Below are 23855 nucleotides of genomic sequence, written 5' to 3'. Positions count from 1 at the left end.
CGAATCTGCCAGAACCCATAATTTATAGCCCCATTTTATTGCCTTGTCTCAGATGTACTGCCGAATTCCAAACTGCACCTTTCAGCTTCACCATTCTCTCAACAGACTGTTAGCGATCCAGCTGGAAAAAACTGCGTGATATGTTCAATCAGAGAAGAAATGCGGTGAGGCTAGCCGTGGGATGCTGCAGTGACCTCCTCCACATCAGTCGCACTCAAGAAGGCAAACAATTCCTTGAATCGTGTTCTCGCGATCACTCTCAGCAGAACCAGGCCTGTAAAAAAAATTACTTCGATAGTGTGACAGCTTCGCGCATACACTGGGAGACAAGGTTGAATTTTGAAAAAAGCTTCCAGTGTTCCAGTACCAGTGCAATCAAGGAACTTGAACAACACCCATGTTAAATTTCTCATCTCTTCCGGAGTGACCTCTCGCAAAGATGAGCCTTTTTCATTGTACGACGGTTTCTTCAAAATATGCATCCACACATATTTGTTAGTGTTCCTGCAGATCTTACTGATGATTTCAGCGTTGAAAAACAGTAGGAAGAAATCGACGGCTCTGGAGAAACATCATGCGGCACTCCGGAACGCAACGCCGAGGTCGACACCTGGCTGTTTTCTAGCGGAAAACACACCTCACTGCGCTGCCGGCGGCAAGTAATCCCGCCTGAAAGCCATTGACACCCTGCAAATAAGAGTTGTGACGTTCAGAACACTCTGATCTCTTCCGATCAGCGTGCATCAAAAGCGGAACTTTTCGGAGGAGAAAGTGAAACTTTGCAGAGCATGGCTGTCGACGTTCCGGGTCAATAAGATGCAGTTTCACCGTCCGTGAAACTGCGTCTGAAGAACCAGTCATCTTTTGAGTCATCACTGCTGCTGTTCTCGTCAAAAACAAGCTCTCAGATGCATGAAATTCCATGGAAACGTGCCAAGCGGCACGCAAAGTCGGCGCCATGATGTAAACGAACGCCAGTCACCCAACTCCAGAGGGCCTTTAAAAATCACCGTACGGCAGAAAAAACAAAACGCAAAGCGAAACTGAAAGGGTTCCTTTTTTACTCACTGGATGGCTCTAGCTGTCCAGGAGCATTTCGAAAGCGGAAAAATACGAATTTGGAGCCATCGATAGTCGAGAATAGGCGCGGACAGGAAAGTTTAAGGTAAAACGAAGTGTAGGAGGTTTCCAGTCGTGGTACCAGAGGTTTGTTGCGACAAAGTATAGCTGTGTTCACTTTAGTTGTACGGCGAACTAGTTTTTTGGCGCCGACTTTGTGTGCGTGACAAGGGACGCAAGCTTTGGCAGCGTTGACTGCAATGCATGAAACTAAGTAGTATAGTCTTAGCAATGAGCTTTTCCGTTTTCTCTTATCACCTCCGGTAGCTGGCTTCCAGTTTTGACCATTTAGGGCTTAAGGCAACAACTAAACACTGTTTTCGCATATTGCAACTGTGCCAAGAGTAGAAATCTGCCACCGCCGCTACCTGCCTTGTGCCCCAGAACTGCTCAGCGCTAGGTAAACGCACCTGCTGCAGCTGACTGTGAAACATGGCGGTGTGCAGCGAGATGTTTGTAGGTCAGTTAGCTGTAGGGGAGTTCGTGTAATTGCAAAAAGAAAAAACACACCAAGACACCATTTGACGGATGAGGCCTTTTTTTTTATGTGCTGAGCTCTGGAAATGTACACGGGCAGATCAGAACTGGATCATTTGTCCCTGTAAGATGAAAAACAAAAGCAAAGAAGAGCCCACATTAATACTCTACCCAGACAAATTCGGACACTGAAGAATGCACTGAGATTCATGCAATAAGTATATAATGACACCCAACAGCTCTTTTAAACATTCCTTGGTGAACTGCCAGCTGGGAAGACCACTCCCCTATCACAGCACTGTGGAAAAGGCCTTCGTTGTGCCCCCGTTAGTTGACAGGCCCTTCGTATTCGCTTTTTGCCTTTGCCATCCCTTTATCTCCGCCCTACCACACTCGCAGAATGTTCAGGCTAAGGGTGCAGAAGTACGAAGGGGAAAGTTGAAAAGAGGATGCAGGGTCACTAGCGTTGAGGAGCCCACTCCACATGGCCAGTCTCCTAGCCTTTTCCTGCCTAGCCTCGGCAGCAGAGCCACAGAAAGTTGTCCGCATGTATAATCCATAAAAACTGGCACAAATGCATCCGCAAAGCAATGCATTCAGCTATCACAATTCGGGCTCCTGGTTAAAGAGAACGAAGATTGTGAAGTGCACTATGCACCTACTTCATTTCGTTATTACATAGTTGAGGTTAGAAGCTATGTAAAGATACAATGCGATGCCTGTCTGCTCTAGAGGGGATATCGAAATACACTACATGACAGCACTTTTAGCAAAAAAAAACAACAACGCAAGAAGCAGAACACATACAAGTGTTACATGTGCACCCTCACTTCTGTCATGTTAGCACAGTGCAAGATGCACCAACCAAGCACATTATTGAAGCAAGACCCTCTCTTGTCTCACTACCACAAAACACAATGCTCACTGATGGATTTTTAAGGCCCTAAGCTATGAAGCATTCCACTGCAGAGTGCTTTGAATCTGTCTAGACTGCTTATTGGGGTTATTAAGGGAGGATTTATGAGTTGCCCTTGGAGGAGGAAGTATTTTTTAGGCAACGCATTTCTTGAACTTTTTTCATGGAAGAATTAATTTTTTCCACCACAGCTTGTGTCTAACAAGCATATCTCTTGCAAACTTTTGCTCTGCACAGCATCTTTAGACTTCTCGGGTGCTTATTCTCATGCCCTCGCATCCACCCCAGCCCCTCCTCTCCTGCGATGCTGCACGCCCCAAGGGTCTAATAAACAGCGGACACACGCATGAGCTGCGCGTCACGCATTACCTTGCGCTTCTTGTCGCCACCAATCTCGAAGTGCTTGCACCGCTTGATGGGCAGCTGCTTGCGGTTCTTGCACTCTGTACACTCCATGCGCAGCACAATCTTCTTCGTTGTCTTGGCCTGCACGATACCACAGCATGGTCCTTGTCTCAGCACAAGGAAACAACCACATGCAAGGCTGGTACTCCCTACTCGAGATACGAGAGGAAACCATCAAAGACACGCTGCACGGCAATTAATTTTTTCAAAGAAAAGCCTTTCAGCGCATCTGCCTATCAGGTGCAGACGTGAAACTGGCTAAGTTGGAAAAAAAATTTGCTGGTGGGCAGAATTCCTGTCACTGTAGTCTTACCCCACACCAGAGGTTTTTCCACTGAGATAACCCAGTGACTGGCCTGCAAGCCAGACTTTCGTACCCAACCGACACAAAGGATCTGACATACCACACTCCATTTCGTACATAGCAGTCAACACCGTGGAGGCAGGGGAAGTAGTACGCCTGCAAAGCCATATTACTCTGCCAAGTATCATTCGTTAGTTTCAAAGCCTCGGTGAGTGAACAAAAATGTAGAGCGGCATAAATCGAAGCGCTGGCATTGAGAATCACGGTCAAATCTGATGTGCTCAATGTTCGGGCCCTCTGTAATTTTTCACTGAGTGTTAACTACTTTTCAGGAGCGGCTGGAGTCAGAGCGATTCACCCAACCTGCCACGATCCTACTGCCACATGTCAATCTTGCTCCTCAAAGTCTCGACGAGTCGCAGGACAAAAATGTGGCAAGAGGTAAAACGAAGTGCAGGAGGTTGCCAGACATGGTACTTGAGATTTGTCACAACAAAATATGCCTGTGTTCACTTCGGTTGTATGGTGAACTACTCTTGGGGCATACACCTAGCCTGCAAAAACAGGCCTGCTTGCTTGGCAGCATTGACTGCTATGTATGAAACAGGGTATAACCACACAACGAGAAGCCTGTAAACAGCCTTAGAAAAGAAAAAATTTCGAAAGCACCTCCATGAAAACTACAAACAGCAAGAGCTGCTTAAAAAAAAAATCTGGTTCCTGGATTCCACTGACAAGCACCATTCCACCCAACTCAAAGCGTGTAACCGTGACAAAAAGAAAAAAAAAATCCCTGCATCGAGAGCTGAGTACCCACAGTCCAAGCAATTGTTGCTTAGCACCGCAGCAATTTCTCCAACACAACACGCACAGTCACTATGCATAGCAATAAGTTACAGCCTCATTCTGCAATCTGCATACTCCCACAGGTTTGTCCAAGGTTTTCTCATACAAAATTTTAAACTAATCCTTGCCTTCCTCAAATAAAGGTTCTATAGCCATCCAAATCGCAGATTTCCATCGCTGTTGCAGAATAAGGCGCCTACCGAATTCACAGCGGACTGCTGCTACAGCATCAGAAAGGCAGCGCGCAAACTGAACCCCCTATGACGTCTTCAACAGCGGCTTCTGCGAGTAAGATCGTCCACATGCATGTCAACAGATCGGACGCATGCCCAACCTCGCCCCCAAACTCCATGCCGACTCTGCCATTGTTAAGCTACTGCAGCAAATTTGGCTATGCCATGCTAATGGAAGCAGCTCATCCCCATACAAGCTTCGTTCCCAGCACCAACCATATCTAAACGCACCACTGATCAATGACTGCCTGTATGCCACCCGTTCCTTTTCCTGCATGGCCACCGATACCGACCAGCTTCAAAACTTCAGCGCTGGCTTTCACAGCCTAGAGATAGCGTTCCTCTTCAAGCCAGCAAATGTATAGTTAACCATCATTAGCAGGGACTGAGAGAAGGATATTGCCGCCACATCACGAGTAGTTCATGCTCTGCTCCAACCATGGGCAGAAAGCATCAATAACGTTCCCAAGAACACCTTGGGACGCCATCTCCTTCATACCCGCACACCAACCTCAACTGCACACGAAGCAAGAGCACGAAAAATGAGCGCAGTAAGTGAGACACTAATTGAGAGCTGGCATCTCAAAAGGGTGATGCGTGACGTGCTACGGAAAACAATGATTCCGATCTCTCTAACCTTGAGAACAATAAGCCTCGGCAGCCTACCATCTCGTATTCCTCCTTCCAACTCATTCATACACAACCAACTTGAACTGGGCAAACCATCAAAACCAAGAACCGATTTTTTTCAGAGCCAGCACCACAATTCAAACCACAGGTACGTAATTCAATCCACAGGTACGTAGTTACAAATCAGCGGCATGTTGCCTTTTTCCACCCTCTCCACAAGGCACTTAAGTCTGCTGAAAGTTACCAGCATGCCTAACGCCCCTGAACCAGTTGCTGGCATGGCTGAATGGGAACAACTGCCCCGTATCCGCTGGACCATTGCCTCAGGTCCGTTTGCCTTACCAGTGGCTTGCATTATACTCAAGGCATGTCAAATCCTACCAGGTCCAAAGGACTCTGCATTGATTTGCATCAGCAGAGTCTTAAGAGCAAACGTGGGTTTAGTTTCATTCTCGAAAAAAAAAAAAATAGGCGCGTTCTCAGGCAAACTCAAAATTACGACTTCTCCCTCACCAAAACTGCAAAAAAAAAACATGAACATGGAAATGGACCTGCCACACGCACTACGGTCAGGGACCGACTGAAGACATGACACTGGCATCACTAAATAAAGATGTGAATGAGTGTCCCAGACAGAACCTAGCACTGAAGCGACCAGGGTATCTCGCAGCCCGAGCAGAACAGTAATTGAAAGCAGCTAGATACGGAAGTGTTTTTTAGTGCAACAGCACTAATACGGCTGTTCAGAGTCAAGCAAAATCGTATTTTGTATGTGCACCTCAAAGCATAGAAAGAAAGAGCAGAAGAAACCACCTCAACATCCACAACTGGAAGTCGAGCCCGCAGCGGCACGAACGGATCAGCTTCAAAGGCTGCTGCAAGATATCACTAGGCTGTCGCCGCATCCGAACACTAAAACTGCACCACACTATCGTGCTGTGCATTCAAGACCGTCGTCTTCAACTTCCATCTGCTCCTTCCCTCAGCACTGCCCGCTCATCATCGTCTTCTTTATAGCACCAATCCGTGCGTTTGCATAGATTTGTATGTTGTAAACGTCCTCTAGTATTTTTTTTTTTTGGATACAAGCCACCGCTGGCAAGCAACGCAGTTCATGCACGCAAATTGATCCTGCTCCACACCTCACACACACACGACGCAGCGAGCTAACAAATGAACAATACAACAATGAAGCCAAGACGAACCTGGTCCGGGGCGAGTGGCTTTCGCTTTAAAGAATGTCCTTATGTCGCGGAATAGGATGCGCTTGGAAAACAGCGGGAGTTCTCCCTCACTAGGTGCAAAATAGGAGCCCGCTAAGCACCACACAATAAGTTTCTGCTTAATCTTGAACTTATCTGTGTGCTTATCATACGGGAAAAAGGACCTAAGTGTGTCGGGAACCATGAGATTCGTCACCAGATTCAGCAGCAGTGAGAAAGGCGATAACAGCAGCTATAAGAAATTTATAACAAGTGGACACAAAAAGACAGCCTTAACATCATGTATTAAAAACACTTACTTTTACATTTACTGTGTTTTGCAGTTATCGTGTTCATTGTTTCTAAGTACTGTGCCCATAATTATTTAACTATGCAATTATTATGAAGTAATAAATAATGCAAGAACACATTACAGAAAGGTGAGACTGCTATGCCTGTTTACGCCCTGCAATGGACAGAAATTTCAACCAAGTGGAATCAAATTGAAATGAGCCAAATGCATTTTTGTTTGAGCTGCCGCATGTAGTCAAGGGGCAAATTCCCTTGTACGTAACGTTGCACACTGCTCATCAATTTTCAACACTCAAGACACAGCATATACACTTTACACGATCCCTCCCCTTTCTTGAATTGCTGCGGAAGCCTCTGTGCACCAAGTCAGAAGCCGCGCTTAAATCCAGCCGCTCTTTTTCGGGTCCAAACACGAGCGACAGCCATTTTGACAGCAAAAGGCATAACATAGGATGAAACGTTTGAACGGAGAACCAGCCATTTCTCACCTTCTTCCTGAAGATAGGCTTGGTCTGACCACCATATCCCCTCTGCTTGCGGTCGTAACGCCGCTTGCCTGCAAAGAGGGAGAGCCGCCTGTCAGATGCGTGTTCCACCAATGGCATAGTGAATTTCAACTGTTCACGTTTTTCAGAAAAAGAAACCGTTCTACAGCGACTAGAATCTGACACCAGTCATCATAAACACGAAGCAACACATTCTCACCCAGTAAACTTGCTGCACACTAGCATTCAGCTTTTTGCCAGCACCAAGACAATCACACAGTTCAAACACTGCACCATTAATAATAAATGTTTTATTAAGTTTCAGTAAAAGGCTATCTGCGGCAGTACTTTTCTGAACTGAATTGTGCAAATCCGAGACGCAACCTTTTCCCGAAGAGGGCAAATACGGGCTGGTTGGTACATGTTTTACGAATTGGAAAAACAGCGCAATCAAACGCGAGACACAAGAGAAGCACAAAACACCAGTGCTGTGGCACGAGTAACAACACAAAATAAGCATGAGAAAGATACCGCACAACCACTGGTGTTTTGTGCTTCTCTTGTGTCTCGTCTTTGATTGCGCTGTTTTTCCAATTCGTAAAACCATTTCCCGCACGAAGGCTAAATATCTGCGCAAACAATGTATTCAACTGCCTTCTATTTAACGACTCGATATCACTCAAAAAACTAGCCGCATCAGATGTTTTCCTTGCACACATCCCCGCAGGCACGCACAGCTAAGAGTCAATGCACTGTTATGAATTTTGAATAATGTGACTGTTCTGTTTCATGGTGACCACTCTATGCAGTCCCAACCGTGCGAGTGCAATAGCAAACAATGTGGCATTTAAAAAAGGGCATGTAATTACACGACTGGGTTTAAGAACAATGGTTTATAACATCGACAACACGGCTGTCATGCGCTGAACCAGCCAAACTGCGACGATTTGTGCTGACTGGCTGGCATATTCCAACAGTAAGCTCTTCACAGCATGCAGCAGGAGTCCTGCGGCTGCAGTGTCGGGAACCATTTACATATTTAAATATTTCAGCACACCATACAGTTAACTGCCCACGCCATACGTCTCAAGTGCCCATACAGTCTTAACTGCCCAAGAACACAATGTCAGAGCGGTGGCCGGAGCTTGGGGTCGCAAGCATACATGTGGCATCCAGATCCGATTACTCAATATCATGAAGTACACAATTTACAAAAGTCGCCCAATATGGTTACAGCAAGCGTGACCAATTTATAACTCACTAAAGTGTGCGCTGCGCAAGCTGTTTCCAATGAGAAACAAGCTTGTCATTTCGTGAATTGGGGTACAAAGGGCAAACAAAATATCAAAACTCAAGCCTCCGTCAGGTAAGCACGCTAACACATCCTGTTACGATGTGAAGAAATATTTGAGAATAACGCACCTCCCCAATTTTTTTTCTTTCTTGAACAGCACAACAGCGATGCTGAATTGAATGACAGTGACATCAATGACAGAGATGGCAAGCACGCGAATATTTCAAGCTGAGCGCACTCCTCGGTCGCTTCGCAAAAATACTTTTAAGGATGATGTCCGAAAGGTTGGACTTACCTTGGGCATACAGGGAATCCTTGCCCTTCTTGTACTGTGTCACCTTGTGCAGGGTGTGCTTCTTGCACTTGCCCTTGCAGAAAGTCCGTCTCTGTTTGGGCACGTTCACCTGACGCAGCACACGCACGCACGCACACAGGGATACAAAAAAAAAAAAGTTGTAACCGCACAGGCAAAGTGGTCACCCTAGTCGTAAGGGTACACAAACAGCGTCAGGCCCTGGAAGATTGAACAGGCCACTCGCGAGAAAATCTGAGATCTGAGTTAAACAGTGTTACCGTCATTAAATCCTTATACTTGTAACACAATATAACCTCTAAATTAAATTAATGCGCTCAAGTTGACGCCAATGTAGCACGACCACGAGTATCAATTCAGGGGTAGCATCCTGGCCGTGTACGCCACCGATGTTTTTAGGCATTGAATTCAGAAAAAAATCTGGTCTTTAGCCCGAAATTTTTCCATAAAATGGTGGTTCAGAGATCACTTTATCGATTCGTTAAATATGCGGTTTCGATTAAACATTATCAGTATGATTAAATACGATTTCAAACCCGAGCCGGCCCGAAAAACATACGTGCTCACCATCTTGCCACTTTCTAAAGAGGATGTGACGCGTTTCCGTTGCTAGGACGTCACTTCTGGTGGCACAAAAAATGGGGGTAGCAAAGGGGGAAGGCACTGGAATCCTCGTTGGCAGCGTCGCTTTCGACATCATTGACGAACTCAAATTGGCCGCTCATACTTGCAGCTGTATTTTATTAACTTGTGCCACAAAATTTTAATTTCAACAAAGTAGAAGTGGGAGGGTTGCAGCGCACTTTAAAGTTGGGCAACTTGGGCTCGTCTGCGCCGTCTGCGCCGTGCAGTTCCACGCGCCATTTTTACGAATTTGAACAAAGGCGAGAAGCTGCGTCGGCTCTCCGGCAGTTCGCACATTTACGATGAGTTCAGCAGACAAGCAAGCCGATGTCGCCACGCAGCAGGCCGACGAAGTCATCTCGGCCAAGGAGAAGGGTGCCGGGGATGCGAAGACGGAGAAATCCCCGCAAAAACGGACTTCGGCCGAGGTGAGTGGCGAGCCGGCCTCGACACCGGCGCTCGCGCTGCTATGTCCGTTGTGCAAGCCGCGCGGCGCTAGAGCACGCCGGCGCTAGTCGCGACGTTCTTAGCGATTTCTTTCTAACGAGCGTTGACGACGACGGCCGAAATCCGACGCGTCGGCGGTGCTTAACGTTCGACGGCGTCCGTTAGCGCTAGCGAAAGAGCCGATTATGCGCGAGCCGTGCGCGGGCTCCTGTTCGCGGCCCGCGCCGGTCTCTCGCCGGGCCCCCCCGCTTGAATTAACATCAGTCATTATGAGGGGGGGGGGGGAGACCGGCGCTAAGCCTAACGCCGGCTGCAGCTGTTGATTTTTTCCGTTTCGAGGGAAGCCGTGTTGCTTAAATCTGCGACGAGTTTGTTCTCATCGAGTTCTGGTTTCGCTCAGCGCCTCCGTAGCGCGCTGCCGATGGCTCGGCGGCTTACTTCGCTGCGGCCGGCGACCAACTCGCCCCCCCCCCCCCCCCCCTTCCTTTTCTAAGGTCTCGGGCTTCCGCTTCTGTCTTGTTTACGGCGCTGCGTGGCTGAGGGCTGAGTCTGGGGCGTTTTTTCGCTCTTTTCTTGCGCACCGTTATGTTCGCCCAGCGCGTCTTGTCACGTTTCAGAGACAGCTCCTCGCCGCCAAAGCATAGAAGCCGGCGATGCGGCGCGCTTTTGTGTGTGTTTAATTCGCGCCGCTCGCTGGCAGCAGCAGCCTCTTCCCTTCGCGGTTTGGCCGCTTTTTCCACCGCGAAGCCTTGGGTAGACGCCGCGCTACTACCCCGGCGTTCCTATTCGGCGATCGAAATCCAGGCTCGTCATCGTTTACCATCTTCGAAGTCTCCGTCTGATTTCTGCCCTCCCCCCCACGCTTAGCGCGCCTTCTGTCGCTAGTTGAGAAGTGCGATAGGTTCCGGGTCAGTCGCGCGGTTCTGGAGTATTTTTCCGTGTGTGCGGGCGTGTGTCGTCGTCGGGGTTATTTATAAGCGCGCGCCCAGTAGCGACCATTTGCCCCCCGCGCAAGACGACGATGATGCGCCGGGTTTTTTTACCTGTGTTTTCTTTTGTTTATTTGCTCTTCTGGCTCCGCTGTGGCCTGCGCGCACGGCCGTAGCTTTTGTTTAGTCGATCCCCCCTCACCACCCGACGCGCGGCGAGTTCTTTGCCCACCAACGAACTCTGCTTCTGCCGCCAACCAGTGAATTTTCCCGCCCGTCTTGTTCCCTCGTTATCGCGACCTGCACCGGCGGTGTACAGAGCGAGATAGCGTTCCAGCAGTGTCCGCCGGTAGAGCTTCTTCTATTTTTGCTTTCGCCGCATTTTTTTGCCTTTAACAGCACCCCCCCTCCCCTGCCTTCCTTCTCAACGGTGCGCGTCAGTTAGCCGCGCAGTTTCCTTGCGACCGTTGTACCTAATCTATGGGCACGGTGCGCGCGCTCCGGAGCTTTGTCGACCCCGGTTTTTGTATCTAATCTAGCGCGTGTGGCGAGGCCGTTGCGAATAGGAGGCGCAGAAAACTGGCTGGCTGGCCTAGCGTCGCGCTGGATAGTTTGCGGTGCTGAGAAAAACCAAAAAAAAAAAAGGGGGCGACCGGTTGCGAATTAAGAAGCTGCTGATGTTGCTACCTCCACGGACGCAGAAATAGCAGAAGAATGTTTGAAATGCCCGCTCGCCGGTCCCTGGGAGAACGGTCGAAAACTAGACCGGGCGGTTTTCTTTTTTTTTAATGATGCGAGGAGCAAGCGGCTGCGTGATGAAAGCTGGGTGTGTGTGTGTGTGGCGTGGGGGAAAGATCAACCGTCGCCGCCATCCTTTCGAAGAGGGAAGTGTATCGTCGGCGGGGGCGATATTCGATTCGGTTGCCGCCGTGGCCTCCTTTCCCCAATCGCTTCCTCCTCCACCGTCCGGGGGGGTCAGCGGAGAAGCAGCAAAAAAGATCGATAGTGGGTTGTGGTTGTCGAACCCTCTGGAGAAACCGTTTGGAGCGCGGCGGCTTCCTTTCTGGGTCGCCGACAACGGTTGATCGCGCTGCGCGCGCGCGAAGTGCCGGCGAATAAAGAATGGGAAGGGAGGCAGGCCTCGGTCCCAGCGACGACGCCGGGTGGCCTTTCACCGCTAATTTTAGTCTTGCCGCCGCCGCTATGCGTCAGGCGCCACTCGTGGAAAGCGAGCGCGCGGCAGCATCCCCTTCCTTCCCTCGCACGCCGGGCGACATGTTCGTCATCGGCCCGCCGGTCGGCCATCCTGTTGCGCTAGGTCGCCAACGCGGCGGTGATCAATTAGCGCGTCGCGAAGAGGGGGCGCTAACGTGTGGCGAAGCCTCCTGTGTGTTGTATGTGCGTGCGCGCGGCAATCTATCGCTTCTCTCCCAGCGTCGTCTGCGCCGCGATGTCGGTTCCGCCATCTTTGGAACCGGCGGCGCGGCGGCCGCTCGCGCAGCCGGCGCCGCCGTCCTTCACGCTCACCTTCAAACGTGCGCGCCCGCACCGATTGGCCACCGCTGGGGGCTCTCCTCCGCGCCCCATTGGTGGGCCCCGCATCCGTTGCCGGGACAACGGGCTTACGTCGTGCGCGCGCTGTTTGTCGGATGACTGCGCTCTGTTGCTTCTCCTTGTTCGGCGTCGCTGCCGGTGGGGAAAGCGCTAAAGCTGCGGAAAACCGCCGCGACCGCTGTCGACGGCAGCGATCTAGGGCGGGGGGGTAAGCAGTCGTTAAAAATTGTCGCGAACGGCCACGTTTGTCGAGGTTTGGCAGCGTTTAGGAATGCCAGTTCTTATCTGGAGTGAATTCGCTACAGTGAACTAAAAATCGGCGAGACTCGTGTGTGTTCGCAATCGCTGGCGTCGGCAGCGCTGCGTAATGCCCTAGCGGACGTCTTCGCCAGATGCTGCGGGATCGCGTGTTGACCTACTGCAGTGCGCCTTTTGTGGCTCGCGTGGGTGTCCCGCCTGCCTGGCGTCCGATTGCTTGAGCGGGCACGTGTTGCTTCGAGGTTCGCTCGTACGCTTTCGGGGGCAGCAATTTGCGTACAATGGAGGGTCTTGTCGGTGGAGAGGAGTGCGTGGGTGGCTTAAATTGCACCGCTTCCCACGAACTTGTTCTCGTGTAAGAAGAGAGGTTTGGTGTTTTCTGGTCAGTTGATTTGGGTTAATGGGAAAGGAAAATCACGTTAAGCAATTTTTTTTCCCTCCAGAAAGATTTTTAGCTGCGTGACATCACGAGTGGGTCGTCGCAAAGTGGTTTTGAGCCATTAGAGATATTTAATATAGGCCCACAGACATACGCAAAGGCATAGCAAATGCTATAAGATAGTGTCCTTTGTACAGCACATGCGCCAAACGCTACCCCAAATCGTGGTTTTCATGCATGTACGCTGTTTTTCGAATTTAGCGTGCGTGCTCTTGCTTACGCAAACGAAAAATAGCATTGTCAAGATGGCAGCACCCACGTCACCTGCTTCGGAGCGAATTCGTCAATTATATTGTGTTTTTAGGCATATTCATTGCCTTTAAATGGTACACGTGATATTTGCTTTGCCTCCCCTCGCCAAGAGCATAACGAATGAGGGATAAATGTGCCCAATTTTTGATTCTGTGTAACGATTCCACAGTTCTTAACCCAACAAAACACCGCCGACTGTTGATTGCCTTGATTTGGATTTTTACGCCAAATGTAGTCGTTTCGGCAGTAGGGAGTAGGGCCTGAAAGAACTCAACATGACATTATCAAAAACTTTGCTCGGTTCAGTTACCTAAAAGAAATTGGGCCCTGGCTTGACTTAACTGGCCATGGAACTGGCTATCTAAGCGATACAACTTGGATAACCTTGGCTAAATGCGGAAAATGTCAAAAATTTTTTCACATTTTAACACCAGATGTCGCCACTGTGGTCTGCGCTATCCTTGCGTTCAGGTTGGCATACGATAAACTAAATGTGCTTATGCGATTTCCACTGTAACCTCCGTCTAAATGCTTGTGTATAACATACGTAAGTGATCATGCACTATTCTAAATCTCTTTATTTATTCAAATAGTTCTCTGAGAGTATGGGTTGTGTTAGTGAAGTAAACGGGGTCAGAAGAACGTGGAAGCCTATTCTTCTGGGTAAGGAGGTCGGAACGCTCGCTGTAGTATTCCAGTTTTGCCTTACTAGCTACAGATGGTGCTAGCAGTTTTGTTCCAAGAAATAATTTAATTTTTGTGGAAGCAGGTGGCCACTGTTGCTCAATTTGGAATTACTGGCAATGCTTCATGCAGCATTTTCAGAAACACCTGTCGTCGAAGAGAGGGAAGGATTTGTAATACCTGGCTTCGTAAAGAGCACAGCAGGTAGGGTACCTCAGTGATGTGCCAGCATCTTACCTTGGGGGCCAGATAGGCGTGGGGGCATCTGCTGCCACGCAAAAGGAAAACTGAAACCATTCAGATTTGATGTTGGCCACAGTGTCTGAGCAGATGTTAACTTTCATTTTACCTACACTAATACAACTCAGAAGTAGCCGCCGCCGCGTCTCAGTGGTTATGGTACCCAGCTGCTGCCCCGAAAGACGTGGGTTTGATCCCAGCCGCGGCAGTCGCATTTTCGATCGAGGCGAAATGGCTAGTAGCCAGTGTACTGTGCGATGTCAGTGCATGTTAAAGAACCCCAGGTGATCGCAGTTATCCGGAGCCCTCCAGTGCAGCATCCCATAGCCTGAGTCGCTTTAGGATGTTAAACCCCATAAGCAAAATCAGATGTGCTGCTAGGATTAAAACTTCGTTATGTATACAAGAAATGTAAGCAAATTTGGCTCATATATAACGTTTTGTGCAGATTTCAGAGTTGCATCGTAGTTTGAGCTAGCTGTTACAGTTGTCGAGTGATTAGTTTTCCACTCGTAAGGTGGTTCCTGGGGTGTTGCTAATTAAAGAAAAAGTGCACAATTTTTTCATGTTCAAATGTTCACAAAGCACTGTTTTGTGCAATAAAGCTATTGGCTTTCTTTAGCCATTTGTTGCCTAATACTCTCGGAAATGGAAGTTAATCTCTAGCGTACTATTACACGAATACATAGGAAAATCGAGAACTTTATTGCACTCCTCGACGTCTAGGCAATTGTGCTTATCCATTCTACTGTCATTCGTGAGAAATTACCGAAGGGATGAGTGATAGCAATTACAGAATCGGTGGAAGCAGAAAAAGTCAACCTGAAGATTCATTCTCTCATTTGCTTTTGGTCAGAGAAATGTGGCTTTGCGAACAGCGCAAGCTCTGATCTTTCGTCTTCACAGTGATGCAAAGTGACACTACGGTGGCGATGCTTGAACATCTGAATGTCACGGATTCCACGATACATTGAGACCATCAGAATCGTAATTCACTCGCAGTTTTCTATGGCCACACGTAAAGAAAAGTACTGTCTTTTTCCCCAACATTTCTGCTGCATATTGTGCTGTAATCTTGAGCTACGCGACATATGATGACCCAAAAATTACAGGGGGAAAAGTAAATTGTAAAATCAAAAGTTTTAACCCACTTGGCCCTTTCATTTGCCCCCCTCCCCTTAAGAAACAGAGAAATGCAGTATTTACGAATAAAGTTATTGTCTTGGCTTTGCTTGTTACAGTTATGTGATAGCTTGAGTAGGGCTTTGTGAAATACGCTGTTGGTAATTTCCGTTGATTTCACAGTTGAGAATGTTGCCTGTCAGTGCCAGCCATGGTCGTGAGCCGATCATGTGGTTTGTTTGTTTAGGGGCATTTCGGCCAAAATGTAATTCAGCAACATTAGGCTGTGTTTGCTTGGCACTTTCTGTGAATGCTGGTTCAACCTCTGGAACACGTGACTTCTCCATGAACAGTGCATTAATAGTGTGCCTATGTCATGTTAAATATAATTAACTTCTGCGGTTATCAATATTTGTAACCTCTAGGAACACTCACAGAGTCTCAAAAGGCACAGAGGAACCCTGCATGTGGCAGTGCTGAAATTAAATTAATGATGACAGTGCCTGTTTAGTGAAACATTCCGCTATTACCCTTTCATGTGCCTAGCCCGGAATAAAGTGAGGAAAGCAAAGGTGATGTTTGTGGCATGCGTAGATTTAGGTGCTCAGGGAACCTAAAAAGAGCGTTCTTGGGAATATCAGAGTTATTTGGAACCCAGTTTGGAAACCCCCCTGGTTGATTTAATATATCCCCAATGCAGTAATCATGCAAGTTTTGCAGTCCCGGTGTCCAGTTCACATGACAATTTCTCATGGGCTAACTGCATTTCAATGCTTGTGTCATCTCTCTTTTTCATTTTTGTGGTCTTTTGCAGGTCGCCGACGATGACGACGTGAAGAAGAAGGTCCAAAAGGTGAGCACCGACCTCCAAACTTTTGTCCTCTCATTCAGTACTGTGAGCGTGTGTTCCTAACAGATGCGTAAAAAAAAAAAAAGCTTCTGTAAATCTGTTGCTTCTTCGAAGGTTGAGAGGCATGCACAGGCAATCAGCGAGTTTCTCGAGTGGTTGGTAATGAGTAATGACTCAGTATTTTGTCACCTTGTGCAGGGCGTGTTGGGCTGGGGGAAAAAAAAATTTCAATCTCTGAACCACACTTTACTATAGCTGTGTTGCCGCACCTGTCAGGTGTCTCTCTTCTACTCAAAACAGGCGTCTTTGAACGGTATTGTCATGTTGTTGCGAGTGATATTGAGTGACTTTTGGGTGATATCGTCCTTTCTCTTTCTCCTTTACTTCTTCCCTCCCTCTTGCTGACACTGCTGCAATGGGCCTGGTGCATGAAGACGGACCACAAAGGTGAGTTGATGTTTTAATATTTGTCACTGATCACAATCAAAAAGGGTATAAGATGGGGGTGTGAGTCGAGGGTATTTCTGGCGTAGTCACATATCAAGTCACCTGAAATGTGTTTAGGCCCCCGCATGGTAACAATGCCATGCAGGCCCTTAAGACTAGGCTATGCCACCATTCCCTGTCTAATGGGGTCACTGAGTTCCGAGGAAAAAAAAAAAAAATTCTACAATAAATGCATATTTTGTTGCCAAACACATGCCAGAATGTTTAGAAAGAGCCACAGGGTTGATTTTTACCGAGAGCCAACATTGGCTGGGCGTCCTCGGCGTTCATTTAAAAAGGGGAACTGTTATAAAATAAAATGATGATAGAAAAAATTTACAATATGTGGCCCTGATTGGCTTTCTGATCTAATGGGATAGAGGCATGTCTGGTGGCATCAAGGTGCTTCTGTTTGATGTGCTGAATGGACCTCACAAATTGGCCAGTTTGTGTATATTTGCCTAGAGGCTGGAACACTTGCAAACCGTCGGTGGCATTTGAGCTCATGCACTTTACGGTTCTCACTGAAGCTGCTTAATGGCAGTTTAGTTATGATTAGTACACTACCTCAATTTTAACCAAGCATTTCTTTCATTGCTGCATTGTAATGGAACACAGTAACCCTAGGCAATGTACTTGAGTGTGCATTTTGTCCTTGAATTGCCGGCAGGCACCATTCTAGAGGAATGAGAGAAATATCCTTACTCTTGTGTAAGTCTGTGGTTCTAGGATGCATTCACCTGACTTTCGACAGTCATCTTTATATTCAGGAGGCGTGTGGTACCCACTGCTTTTACACAGCTGCTTGTTTCTCCTTTTTAATGCATTAATACTAATTGCACTAGTTGTACAATGCTTACATTTGCATTAAAGTGTAGTGTAGCCAGTATGACTTAACAATAAAGACTGGTTGGCTGTTGTCACGTGGCCATCACCTTTTCATGTGGGCCCTAGCTAATTATGTAGGGCGAAGTGGTCACTGAAACGTTCAGGCCCGTGGGGAGGAGGGGCATGGAGTCTCCTCTGATCAGCTTGGTTGATGTGTGGTTTAACCTGTGCAGGTGACAAGAAGGAGAATGGAGAGTCGGACGAGAAGTATGAGGAGGGCGCCGGCGACGAGGAGGCGGGCGATGATGAGGATGACGATGCTGTTCCCGACGGGGAGGACTACGACGAAGAAGGGGATGACCCCGAGGGGGATGACGATCCCGAGGACGATGATGAGGATGACGCGTAAAGTGGTGGCTGGGACCGACGACAATGCGTTGCTGCTGCTGCTGCGCGCGCGCCTTCCCCCTCTTCCTCTCCTCACACCTCCCCCCTTCCGTCCGAACTCCCTTCTTCGGTAAAGGGAGGAAGCCCCCGGTCCCTTCTGCTGCAAGCGTTGACGGCCGCTGCCCCATCGTTGTGTGCCGGTGAGCAGTTGCCCGGTTCCTTGGCCATCGTTGTCATTTCAGCTGGCTTCACCCGTGTGCTGCTGGTACTGCTGCTCCAGACTCCGTCGTCGTCGCCTGTGTCGCTGCGGTGTGGATGAGCGCGCATGTGTCTGGCATCATCACCCGGTTGATTCCCGCAGTGTTGCCGTCGCCCTTGTCATCTGGAGGGACTGGCCTTTCTTCCCCTGACCTCCTTCCTCACCATCCCCTCGTCCCTCTCTCCCGGTCTTGCCTCTCTTTGCGCGGTCTTTGTTTTTATATTGTATTGCGTTTCTTCTGTTTGTCGTTTCTATCATCAAGAAATCATCACCGCCGTCTCACACACAAACCCGTTCCCTTCTCGCCACTCTGTTCATGAAGGTTTTTTTTTTTTTTTTTCTGGGCGCTGTGGAAGACATAGAAACATTGGGCATCACATTATGCATGCGCGTTGGGGAGAAGAAGGCAGTGGTTGCTGGGGTGTTTGTTGGAAGTTCTTCCGGTCTTTTTTTTTTTTTTGTTTGCTAATTGATTTCAGTATCACTATGAGCTCTCCTGTTGGTCTGCCTCTGCCTGATGACAGTGGTGCCACGATAGTTTCAGCATTGTGGCTTTCTTTTTGGCATCCTCTGAAATCTCTTGTAAATTTTTTTGTTTCTGTGGTTGCAGTTTTTTTTTTTTTTTCTGTCATTTCCTAGTTTTGCATCCCGAGTGTAAGGAACACCATGCTTGCTGTGTCAGGTGTTTTCTTTTTTTTTTTTGCCATCATTGTCTGTCACCCACATGCATCACATGAATCATCGCTAAACGGAAGTTGTGCGAACCTTTTTGAAGTCGGGCACTTCTTGTTTGTTTATATAAAGTGCAGCTTTTGAAGTGCTGTTCTTTCCTTTACCATTGACAAGTTAAATTGACTCCTATCATGCGCTTTGTTCTGATGACAAAAGGAGTCTTGCTGCATAAAGATGAGTTTGAAATTCAGTCATTGTTTGACCCTTTCGGGTGTTGATGCATTCTCAACCAGCGCGTTGTTTTTCAGGGTGCTGGATGTCTCTGCCGAGCTGAGCTGGCTGGTAGGCATGCAGTGTTTATTGAGTGCTGTGTGCCTGTTGTGGCTATTTCTTTTTTATTGTGTTCAGACACGCTTGCAATAGTGAGGTGTGCAAAGCATTACCGTACATTGCTGGCAGTGTTGTCACATTGATGCAGCAGTCATGGAGAATTCCTGGATTTTTCCCCCTCTTGAGGTCGACATAGCGATTGTAATTTCAATGCAACCACAGTGTTTATAAGTATTTTTTTCTCTCTCTCTCAGTGGGAAACGAAAAGAAACCACATCAGATCAGCCAATAAACAGTGTCACTCGATTTTTGCATCATCACCAAACATGACCATGAGTGTACCTTCATTTTTGTTCCCTTCTCTCTCGCTCTCTTTTTGGTGTGTGCGTGAGAGTTCTTTGTCACCAGGGGATGGAAATGCCATTTAGTTCTTCAGTTTCCACTTGGTTCTCTGAAGCTACGATGGCAGTCTTGTATGCACATTTCACCGACAATTTTTCTTGTCTTTGCCCCGAAGTCCGTCATCGCTGTCAGTGTCAAATTTGGCTAGGAAAATGTAGCGTGTGACAAAGCCCAACTTGTACATTTTGCCAAAAGAGGGGCAGCCTTCGTAACTTCCTGAAGCAGCTTTTCTGAGGCAACATTTTTGCCCAGTGTTCATGCAGAGCTTGTTGGAACTGCAGTTGAGAGTGCAGCGGCATTGAGCAAATACCATCAACATCGCAAGCTTTTGTGTAAAGTATTCAGTGTTGTGAGAATACGTGTGGATAGCGGGTAGCTATGGAGAGTGTGAGGATATGGCTGGGAATCGGAGCCTCACATATGGCTCCATTCTGCTAACAGTAGCGGTAGTGTTTCTCATCTCGCAGTTGCGTAATTTGCCTAGGCCATTGGGGCCAGCAATACCCCTAGGCCGTGTTGTGTGCGGTGAATTCAGCGGAGGCTCTCGAAATGTTGAATGCCATCGTGACAGTGCGGGTTACCTTTCTTCTGGGTGCCATTTCCATCCCCTTGATTCTCTGAACGACAATGCACATTTCTCACATTTTGTTTGATGGATTTTTTTTCTGTGAACGGAAAGTACTTTCACACTGTAGATACGTGATAAAAGCACAATGACGAAAAAAATCCTCTGTGCGCATGTCATTTATGCTTGGGCCATAGTGAACTGGAATACCGCGGTAGTTTGAGAACAACACATGTTAAGTGACAGCCGTTAGCAGAAATAGTGGTCTAACTGTGCATCACTTGGGCATAGACACAACCTCGGTGCTTCGGTATTCTAGTTCACTATATGTGGGCCAACTTATGCAGCAGGATGGCATGGGCCATGCCTGTACAAACTGCATATTAAAGGCACTTTTGACCACCTTCAAAGCAGTGGGCATGAAATCTATGGTTGCGCATATTGGCAATGTTGCATAAGACTTCGTAAACATAGATCGCTGTGTTAAGTTCGCCTACATGCAAAAAAGTTTGAATTTAGTCTCTTTGGTTTGGTTTTAGGAACCATGCAATTTCGTGGTGCTTATAAAACTGCAGTGTTGTAGTTGCCTCATTCTGCTCATACAGCAACCTACAGCAAGAGACGGAATGACAACAAATGAAGCAGCTATGTCTCTGGTGCATACCTTGCGTGGCTGAATATTCCCTGGTCTGAACTTGCCATCATAGCCACTTTTGGCCTTTTAAATTGGAATAAACTTTTTGTCATTGACTGGGCATTGGCGAATGCCACTCAGCGATTGTTTACCGATGTCTTGCGCATCTTTACAAAGAGCAATGAAAAATTGGTGACTGTATTTTAAGCCCGTAGGCTAGTGTAAGCCTTGTACAAATGCTTTCCCAGATTTATGGGCATCAGATGGAGTAGCCAGTTCTCAAATTGGTGTACAACACTGTACAGACGTTCGATTGTCAAGAGGGTAATATAACGGTGCTGGTATGAGGATCACTACTGAAAGCATGGGGTTGGTTTCAGGCACGGGTTTTACTTTGCAACTGCTTTGTTGTAGGTGAAGAGCTGGGACTTATGAAATAAGAATATAGACGGTAGTATTGCAGCTCCGTTCTCTGAAGCGTGCAACATGTTGCTGCAATATTTTTGGTGACAAAATAAGGGGTGGTTACCTTTTGCCAGGATGACGTCTTGAAAGCTAGACACGTTCGGAGGGCTGCAAGGAATGGCAAGCCAGCATTTCAGACTGCCGCAGGGATGAGCGACCTTCCCGAACGGGGTTTATTGTAGCGTTCGCCCAGTATGGTGAGCGACTTCGCATGTAGGACAAATCCTGACGAGCACTCCCGGCACCCCACCTGCATTGAGCTGCGCTGTTCACGCTGAAGATGTTGAAAAATTCGAAGTTATTAAAATAATCATGTTGAGTTTGGATGCAGACTTACTTGCATGTTTTCTTTGGAATGGTGCATAGCACATTGGTGTACATGATTGCCATGTGGAATCTGCCTGTGCACTAAAAAAATTTTGATTCAAAATTCACGTTTCAGTTCGGACAGCCAAACAGTGGCTTGGAAGTTGTGCATTATCGCCTGTTCAATTTATGACTACTTGACCCAAATGCCAGTGCAGGATACTTAAGAACCAGCTGTAATATCGCTGTATTTGCTTCATGTTAACTATGATGTAACCGCCTTTATGCCGTCGAGCCTTGCGAGGAAATTTTAATGAATTCCTTACGGGCTGCAGGCAAACTCTGCGTGGAAATTTGTACTGACATCTTGCGCATCATTGCGAAGGGAACATAGGTTGTGTGTCAGTACATTAAAAACGACATGCCAGCACATGTGGAAGCTTAAGAGAATTCGTGGCACGTTTATCGGGACACCACCTACTACCACTTGAAAAGGATACTCTTAAGTTGGTGTACCTCTGAAATGATCTGCAGTACTTGGCGTGCCAGTGGCTAGAAGGTTACTCATGTTGCTAGCCGCACTCTTGAAATAGTTCTCCGTCCACTCTGACGCGAACGGTGCCTAAAAAGCCTTACATGCTTGAAGGGACATCGAGGAGAACTCTCAATGTTGTGTGTATGTCGGTAAAATCCGATAGTTCGGCATTTTTTGCTGAGAGGTTTGGACGAAGATTTTTCCCGCCGCTCTGTTACAAGCTCGGGGCTCGTTATGACGTAATGCCCGAAAAGGGTCGCAAGCGTGGACTCCGTGATTGCTGGCTGCGAGTGGTGCAGCCTAGCAGCTGCCGAAATGAAAACTACCGCGGCCGGACGTTGAAGGCCTCTATCGCACGTCGCTACGTTTACGCTACGGTGTATCCCGTCAGCCAAGCTTTCGCAAAGCACTCCGGCCTGCACATCGGGCCGCCACAAAGCGTGCAATGCTTTTGGTGGTTGGGGTGGCTGGATTAACTGGATGCAAAGAACATCCGAGCGGCGACGAACGCGAAGCTACCGCCACGAATGATGAGTTGGTGCGTACTGAGATTTTAATTCCGCAATAATAGTCTTCATAGCACTGGTTATGCAGCCCAGCGTCTTGGTACGTTGACAAAGCGATCATGCTGAGCGGTGCGTTTGGTATTGTGGAGGCTGCTGCAACATTAGCTAGCCACAAGTGTTTTCCTCTTTGCAGGTGCGTGCCGAGGCGTGAACTTCGTCCGATCGCCGCATTCAAACCTCCCCTCCCCTAGCCATTTATCTGCGCACATGTGATGGACGACAGCACGCACGGCGCGCTATAGTGTTCCTATATTTGCTCCGGCAGGGAACACAGTTGCGGGACTTTTTCCCCGCGTAGCTCATAACACTATTCGCGGAGCGGCGATCACATGAGGATCTTTAACGTGCACTGACATCGCGCAGCACAGGGACGCCTTAGCGTTTTGCCTCCATAAAAGCGCAGCCACCGCGGTCGGGTTCGAACCCGAGAACTCCGGATCAGTAGCCGAGCGCACAGCACACTGGCGCATTTCGCGTTTCGCCTCCATCGAAACGCGTTCGCCGTCGAACCCGGCTAATCTGGCTCAGTAGCCGAGCGCGCTAACCACTGAGCCACCGCAGCGGGTCCGTTCCCTCACAGCGCAGTTCAGGTATCCACCGAGAAGGGAGACAGTCTTCGCCATTTCCTTGCCACAAAAACAGCCTATGTCATGCAACTAATTGCAGTGTACGTATATACCCCTAAGGTCTTATGCTGTTCAGTGGTGTAATTTGTCTTGATTCGGTCAACTCTATACTGTGTGCAATGAGTCGCAACCCTCCAGGTCACGACCCCCAACACCTCTATAAGTAATAAATGTTTTCACCACCACTCGACAAAATATGTGGGCATATTTTGCGCTGACAGAGAAATCATGGATGCATCAATTAGAGGCTTGCATGGAGGCAGAGCAGTTGGTGTAAAAACTGTTATGCAGGAAACCAAAGTAACTTTGAAGTCTTGGAGAGGAACAGCAGTTTACAAGAGAAGAAGAGGGCAGAGTGGGTAAGGGAACAAACGCGAATTAATGACATCCTAGTCGAAGAGGAAGAAATGGGCTTGGGCAGGGCATGTACTGCGAAGGCAAGATAACCGCTGATCCTTAAAGGTAACAAGTGGATTCCAAGAGAAGGCAACTGCCTTCACCTGCCATTGGTCGAGAACTGCACGAAGTCGTGAGAAACAGCCTTATTGACGCAACATGCCTGTAAGGTGGTATCTTTATATATTTTATCAGCGAGAGAGGATGCTTTCAAAACAAGGTGTCATTTAAATGCCACTTGACAGCGCGGCCCGCGATTACAGCCCTCTTCAACATGTTTCGATAAGAGCCGCGTTTCAAGATAACAGCCACCTGGCCGCGACTGCAGACTAGCAGAGCCAAAGCCCTCACGTGCCATCAGGGTACCAAATGGCGCTAACGCCTGTGAGCTAACATTAACCAGAGTCTCTATGTTCGGCGCTTCAGAGGACGCAAAGTATGGTGGGTATGATAAAGTTATTCT

At 48.0% G+C, this 23855-nt stretch overlaps 2 protein-coding genes across 2 annotated transcripts; one reads left to right on the top strand and one right to left on the bottom strand.

The window, feature by feature from the left end:
• Positions 1–1639: 1639 nt before the first annotated feature.
• On the bottom strand, positions 1640–9235 carry RpL36A (ribosomal protein L36A). The gene is made up of 5 exons (XM_077637772.1): positions 9104–9235; positions 8519–8627; positions 6933–7000; positions 2882–2998; positions 1640–1718 (listed from the first exon to the last, which is right to left on the bottom strand). Exons 1-5 carry the CDS (start codon positions 9104–9106, stop codon positions 1698–1700), a joined length of 318 nt encoding a protein of 105 aa, XP_077493898.1. The 5' UTR covers positions 9107–9235; the 3' UTR covers positions 1640–1697.
• On the top strand, positions 9223–19227 carry LOC144104636 (uncharacterized). Its single transcript, XM_077637771.1, has 4 exons — positions 9223–9588; positions 15900–15938; positions 16370–16382; positions 17483–19227. Exons 1-4 carry the CDS (start codon positions 9463–9465, stop codon positions 17656–17658), a joined length of 354 nt encoding a protein of 117 aa, XP_077493897.1. The 5' UTR covers positions 9223–9462; the 3' UTR covers positions 17659–19227.
• The last annotated feature ends 4628 nt before the right edge of the window (positions 19228–23855 follow it).

Source organism: Amblyomma americanum, chromosome 9, assembly GCF_052857255.1.
Source record: "Amblyomma americanum isolate KBUSLIRL-KWMA chromosome 9, ASM5285725v1, whole genome shotgun sequence".
Taxonomy (NCBI): Eukaryota; Metazoa; Arthropoda; class Arachnida; order Ixodida; family Ixodidae; genus Amblyomma; species Amblyomma americanum.
Note: the sequence above shows the minus strand (reverse complement) of the source record. Positions and strands in the feature narration are given on the sequence as shown.

Coding starts and splice junctions, on each gene's coding strand:
- RpL36A (XM_077637772.1), bottom strand. Junction 2,999..6,932: donor AGCCTATCTTCAGGAAGAAG/GTGAGAAATGGC, acceptor GGTATCGTGCAG/GCCAAGACAACGAAGAAGAT. Junction 1,719..2,881: donor GTGGCGACAAGAAGCGCAAG/GTAATGCGTGAC, acceptor TTCATCTTACAG/GGACAAATGATCCAGTTCTG.
- LOC144104636 (XM_077637771.1), top strand. CDS start 9,463: ATGAGTTCAGCAGACAAGCAAGCCGATGTCGCCACGCAGCAGGCCGAC. Junction 9,589..15,899: donor AAAAACGGACTTCGGCCGAG/GTGAGTGGCGAG, acceptor GGTCTTTTGCAG/GTCGCCGACGATGACGACGT.